Source organism: Rhinolophus hipposideros (assembly GCF_964194185.1).
Source record: "Rhinolophus hipposideros genome assembly, chromosome: 26".
Taxonomy (NCBI): Eukaryota; Metazoa; Chordata; class Mammalia; order Chiroptera; family Rhinolophidae; genus Rhinolophus; species Rhinolophus hipposideros.
Genome location: NC_138072.1, coordinates 5,274,992 through 5,281,623, shown reverse-complemented (window position 1 = coordinate 5,281,623; position 6,632 = coordinate 5,274,992). Strand labels below are relative to the sequence as shown.

General features: G+C 38.8%; 1 protein-coding gene across 1 annotated transcript; it reads left to right on the top strand.

Annotated features, from left to right (window-relative positions):
- Positions 1-1,606: 1,606 nt before the first annotated feature.
- RGS1 (regulator of G protein signaling 1) lies at positions 1,607-5,767 on the top strand. Its single transcript, XM_081039201.1, has 5 exons — positions 1,607-1,757; positions 2,107-2,187; positions 2,615-2,676; positions 4,028-4,191; positions 4,943-5,767. Exons 1-5 carry the CDS (start codon positions 1,618-1,620, stop codon positions 5,126-5,128), a joined length of 633 nt encoding a protein of 210 aa, XP_080895327.1. The 5' UTR covers positions 1,607-1,617; the 3' UTR covers positions 5,129-5,767.
- Positions 5,768-6,632: the final 865 nt, after the last annotated feature.

Here is a 6,632-nt window from a genome sequence, read left to right as displayed (position 1 = left end):
AGGGTAATAATAACAGTAGGCCATTCAAAATAAACATTAAATCATTTTGCTCTAACTCACAATTTTGTAGGGGAATGAGAAGTTACTACATACACCAACATGAGAAATGCTGAAGATTTTAACAGAAAAGTGAAGTATGGCCTGAACCACAACAAAGACCCCCCAAAAATGCCTTTATGTCATTGTTCTTTGAGCCCCATCATTTCTATTTGGGTCACAAAGCGACCAGCTTATTTCACTAGTTCTCTTTCTTAATGCATCCTGATGTTATCTTCTGAACATCAACTGATGCTTGCTACATACAATACATATTCATGGCTTTGTAGGAAGTGGGTTTCAAAATATTAGAAGCATGATTCCTTCACATATTCCTTATCCTGCTGATAGAGACAAGATAGGAAAAGTCATACTCTCTCTCCTTTTGTCAGCCTAACCTATTACCATCAGGAGCCTCTCTAAGTAAAATTTCTTTTTTTTCAGGGACAAAAACCAAAAGAGGTTTAAGTTGAACCGGATACTCAAATAAACACACTCGATATAAACTGTATAAAGATGATATTGTACTAACCCCTCTGCCCTGATCAATGATTATCATCTAACTCCTTGGGATTTTTTTAAAATCCTTACTCTTAATTAAAGGTACACTTTAATTTATTGCCAAAATTCAGAAGTTTTCACCTAAGAAGTAGACATTATTGGCCTTTCCAAATATACTCTTATTTTACCATGAACAGCGTTTTCTCTGATACTATGCAATTCTTTACTATCAGTACGTGTATATACTATGCCATATTTCTGTGTTAAGTATACTTTTGTTTACAGTTTTGTTTTCATTTTGTTTTATTCTTATCTTAAGAAGTGATATGCCAAAAAAAAAATCAAACTCTGATAGGCTAGTTATATTCCTAATAAATGGTAAAACCACTACAATCACCCCTTAAAATTATCTTGGATATCACCAGTAGAATGTCTAGCACACACCTGGGAAAACACATGGAAATTTCTAGCCTTCAAAATAACGGATGAAAGTTAAGAGAACCTCTCATAATTCTCCTTCCTATAAGATATTTGCACAGATAATCAAGGCAAAAAGGATTTGTTTACACTGCTTCCTGAAAGGAAAAAACAAAACAAAACAAAACAAAGAACTCTTTTTAAAATACTGTGATCGGATGAACTTTATAGTCAAGGATGAGCCAAGCATTGAGAGAATATATCTCGAGGCCTAAGTTTCTATGGGACCCAATAAATATGCCAGATGAGACATTTGACTGAAACATGCCATTTTTAGGAAGACAAAAGCATCGCCTAGAACCAAAGACAGAAGCTCCTAATGCTTTAGGCGTATGGTTTGTATGTGTGTGTGTTCCAGTGGGTTTAATTTTCTGTCTTTCTTTCTAATCAAGTGACCTGTTCTTATTTGGTTAAGTTTCAACCACAAAGCATCCCTGCATGCTTTTTTTTTTCAAGACACACGTCACAGCCAGTGAGAAAGGGGGAACTTCCAGTGCCTGTGGTAACATTACTTGATAAACAGACTCGCCGAGCAGCATGTGTCTGCTTGCCGTCGCTATATAAAGCAGCAGACACGCTGACAAGCAGACATTCGCCCTGAGGATGATGCGAGCAGCAGCCATCTCCACGCCAAGGTTAGACAAAATGCCAGGCATGGTCTTCTCTGCTACTGCAAAGGAATTGAAGGGAACCGAACACTCCCTTCTACATGACAAAACGCCAAAGAGGAGGCCTAAGGCTTTGTAAGTCCCGCCAGTGTCTCACGTCGTGAATTTTGACTTTGATTATCTTTAATGGCAGAATGGAAGACAATAGAAGCCAGCAGGTTAGTTAGATCAGAGTCATGACCTGGTGTGAGCTCTAAGGATATATTCAGTTGTTGGAAAAACTGAGTTGTGATTGGACATTACAGTAGGTGGGAATTTGACCAGACTTAAATTGGTTCAATCTTAGTATAGTAACAGGGTGTAGCAACTATTTTTATTATTGCCTTAATCCTTGGAGAAGCGTATTTCAGCCTCTCTTCTCTTTTCACAAATGAAGTGTTTTCAACCTATTAACTAAGAATACTTGCTTTTGTGTCTTTCATAGTGGAATGGACGTGAAAGCATACCTGAGATCTATGATCCCACATCTGGAATCTGGAATGAAGGCTGCCAAGTCCAAGGACATGTATGTACAGATACACTGTCATTATAAAAGGGGCCCATGCATTCGCTGCGTATGTTAGCCAGAGATTCATAGGGCACCTTGATGTAACAAGCCTAAGGAGATTAGCATATTAGTGCCACTGTAAATTCAATAAGAGCATGTGTGTATGCATGCATTTGCTATTCGTTATGCTGCTAGAGCACCGCTCCTTGGATTTTTCAGATTTCATTGGCGGATATTTTCATCTAGCAATCCTATATGAAATTTCATTTCAGTAGCAATTCTAAGGCAAATTTTGTTCTCTTATGGATGAACTTTACTATAACTTATTAGAACTACAGTCTAACTGTTTGGGAAGTTCTCAAAATGCAGGAGCCTTTGCTGATTTCACTTGTGCTTATGAAAAACAATGTATTTTACTAATTGATGTAAATCTTGCCCCCTGCAGACTCTCTGCTGATGAAGTAATGCAGTGGTCTCAATCTCTGGAAAAACTTCTCACCAACCAGAGTGAGTACAGATGAACTATTGAATGTGTCTGATTTAGCTCAATACGCTAACAGATTGAATGGCTTCATTAAGATACAGTGTTTTGGGGAGGAGAGTGTGTGAAAAGCTATATATATTCTAGTTTTTCTGTAGTCACTGGTAGTTTCAGCATATTATGCCTTGTTGTCATGGCATGTTCACTTCGCCCTCAATTCTGCCACTGACAAAATTGCCAAGACAGTTCGATGCTTCCATGGATCATTATGGGTGCAAAATGAAAAATTAGGCTGGGGTTCTGATGTTTACCATTTTTGAGAGTACACCAAACCTCTCCACATGTGAACTGCTGTTCTGAAAGCTACCTAAAGAATGTATTTTTGCACCGCTGGATATACGGAATAGGATTCATTCAGTCAGTTGATTATTTTGTCATTCACATATTCCCTGAGCTCCCCTGTTCAGTCCACTTTCGTGCAGCGAGCATTTTATAAGCACCAAGGATTCCAAACCACAGACGGTGCCTGGCTGCCCTACAGGCAGTTAAGATGCACAATATGTAATTGCATCAGATATAACATAACACATGTTATAATACACACGACAAAAGCAGTTCTCAGACACAGAGTCTGGTGGGGCATCTCTGATGAGAGCATGTACAGAAAGACATCAGCCTGCCTACCCTCATCATGACCATTGATCCACCGAGATAAGGACCCTGTTAAAGGGTTTGGATGAGCTGTATGTCTCTCCAGAGGGTGAGTTTATCCTCCTTTCCCCACAAACCCCTAAGGAGCCTTGCTTGGGGATCAGACAGTTCAATCTGGTTCATCCATCTTATTATCTGACTTCATTTACAATTCAGCCCCAACAAACAGCATGGAAGTGACCCATCTGAAAGTTGTAGTAACACTAGCAAGTATAACAAGTGTGTCACACATAGGTCACATATAGGCCTCGTATTTTCCAACTCATACGAATTGGATGGGAAATTGTATTGGCTAACAATTAACATGTTGTTAATGCCCTTTGTCAATGTTTGCTTCCCTAAAATACTTTATATGGGAAAAGAGATTTGTAGAGCAGGAGAGCAGCATTTTCACTGAATTAGCAGCTGGAAGCAAAAGCAGTTTCATAGCCACCACTGGGCTGCTATGTGACTGTGAACAAGTCTGTGTGGCCTCAGATAAACTGTAAATGAAGGAATCTCTAAGGTCCGCCCATCTCACAAACTGTGACCCACCTATTTTAGCAGCAACCATCTCTCACCTACATAGGGAATGCAACAGCATTTTTCTTACATATTTCTTCTTCAAGTTATTCTTTTATTGGCTCAATTAATGTAAATATCTCACCTCTCACTCTTTCTTTTTAGCTGGTCAAGTTGTTTTCGGACGTTTCCTCAAGTCTGAGTTCAGTGAGGAAAACATGGAGTTTTGGCTGGCTTGCGAAGACTACAAACAAACACAGTCTGACCTTTTGCGTTACAAAGCAGAGAAAATCTATAAAGCTTTTGTGCATTCAGACGCTGCTAAGCAAGTGAGTATTAAGTTCATTACCACCGGTTTGTATGTAAAGGAAATTAGATGCAGACACATGACATTCCAAATACAGAACAAGATGAAATCCTATATGAGCATCATGATTTCACTGCTGTCTATTTAGGTATATTCATGTAGTTTGGTACAATGATAACCTAATTTTCTACATTTGGGACAAGACTGGATGAAAGACTGATTTTGCAAAACTGGCTGACATGATGGGGGTGGGGTAAGACCATAGCAAGACCATCACTGGCAAGAATTGAATGCCAAGGAGTTCTCAATGAGCGAGCTCACCTTGGATGAAGACAAAATATAGAACAGTGTAATTCGTACGCCGCAGCAGCAAAAATATTTCCTGTTAGTAGAAGTGCCCATCTTCCGGTTAAATATTCAGAAAACATAGCTGCACAAAGTGCCCTATCTTCCTATAAATCTGAAATGTCCACCTCACTTTTCTTGAGGTGCCTGTGTCGCCTTGCATGGTTATTTAAATGTTTCACATCTGCTCCTTTTGCGTCTCCCAGCTACACAGTGAGCTAACTTGGAGCAGACTGTTCTGTGATATTCCAACTCCCCCACACCTAGGAGAGGGCCGGTTCAGATTAGGCATTCCAGACACATTTGAACTGATTTACATGTGGGCTTAAAGCCACTCACTAGCTTGAGGTGCTGCAAAGGGGACAGTAATGTCATACAATATGCAATGTATTGGAAGTGTGTAGGAACTAATGAGGATTTCTTTTTAGATCAATATCGACTTTCGTACTCGAGAATCTACAGCCAAGAAGATGAAAGCTCCAACCCCGACGTGTTTTGATGAAGCCCAAAAAGTTGTGTACACTCTGATGGAAAAAGACTCCTATCCCAGGTTCCTCAAATCCAATATATACTTAAATCTTCTGAATGACCTACAGGCGAATAGTCTAAAGTGACCGTTTCCTGGATGGAGGGAATTACAGATGGTATCAAGTACAGAAGGAATGTGCCTGGATGGCTCCCTTGGCAAACAATGTGGCCTTTTGGGGTGACTCCATAGGCCCAGGGAAGGAACAAAGGACTCAGAAGGATAAACACAGTAGTTACCCAGGCGCAGGGTGGAAGAAGCATGAGGTGAAAACTGAGAGACAGTGGAAGGAAGGTGACACAGTGGTATTGTCATAAAATCCAGTGGACCTCCATACTAGGAAACCTTTCAGAACTGACAAGGCCAGGTAACTCTAGTTACACAGACACTGTGAATAAAGGTTTTGAAACTGATTAAGACATTCTATAAACTTCAAGGTCAACTGACATTTATGCTGCATATTATTATACAGAAATTGTCTTGAGCTGCTGAAATCCCTTCAACTTGGATGACTATTTGGAAAGTAGGTGTTTTGAAATTACTATTGCTATTATTGACACGAAGTTTTTTTCGTGTTGTTTGGATTGTTTAATGGCTTTTGGCTTGAAAAAGATGAAGAACAGAAATAATGTATTTAACTTAAGCTATTGCTCTTACTCCTGGGAAGTCAGATTATATTTGTAAATTAAATTATCATGGTGTCAGTAATAAACATGAGTTTTGTATTAAAAATATGTAGAAGCAGTCTCTGTTTAATTTTCCCCAACATTTTTAAAAACTGGCATTTATTTCTCAGATTTAACAAAAATTCAGTCAAGGGTCTTCTACTTTCTATCATTTCTTCAACATTTCTATCATCCAATCAATCCTATGTATTACGTGTTGAGAGTATTTTGGGGGCAGAATTCCTTAGTTTTCTCTCTGCCATCACAATGCATACCATCAGACAAATATAATATGCTTTCATACAGTCAAGCTTCAAACTGGTGAGAAATTGAAGAAGTTTTCTAAAAAGAAACGGAAAAGTTATTCCAAGAAGTAACTTAACTACCAACTGATATTTTATGGTGATTGGAAGTTTATTAAACCCAGGTGTACTTTCTCATTTAATGTTGATAGCAATCCTGTAAAACCTGAGACTCAGGAAGATGAAATCACTTGTTCCCAAAATTAGCTAAATATCAAAATTAGCTAGAATGTTTAAAAAAAAATAATAACAACACCTATTTCAGGGCCCTATCCTAAACTAACTAAATCAGAATCTCCAAGGAATCAAATACAAAAATCTGTATTTTACAAGGAAAACCCCAGGTGATTTTAAAGATGATATGATAAGACAGGATTGGAAACCCCAGGATTAAGAGACAGTCACACGGCCACGGATTGATTACACATAAAGCTATGACTACACAATCTGTGTTCCTCCTGCTATGCGACACTGCCCCCTCCTGACCAAAAGGCACTTCCTAAATCACTCAAATTTGCAACAGTTCTGTGTCACCTAAGCAGGAAATTAAAACCATTCTGTAGAGCTCACCAACAGAGAGCAGAAAAAATAACCTAGATGCTGCATATTCCAGCACAGCCTAAAT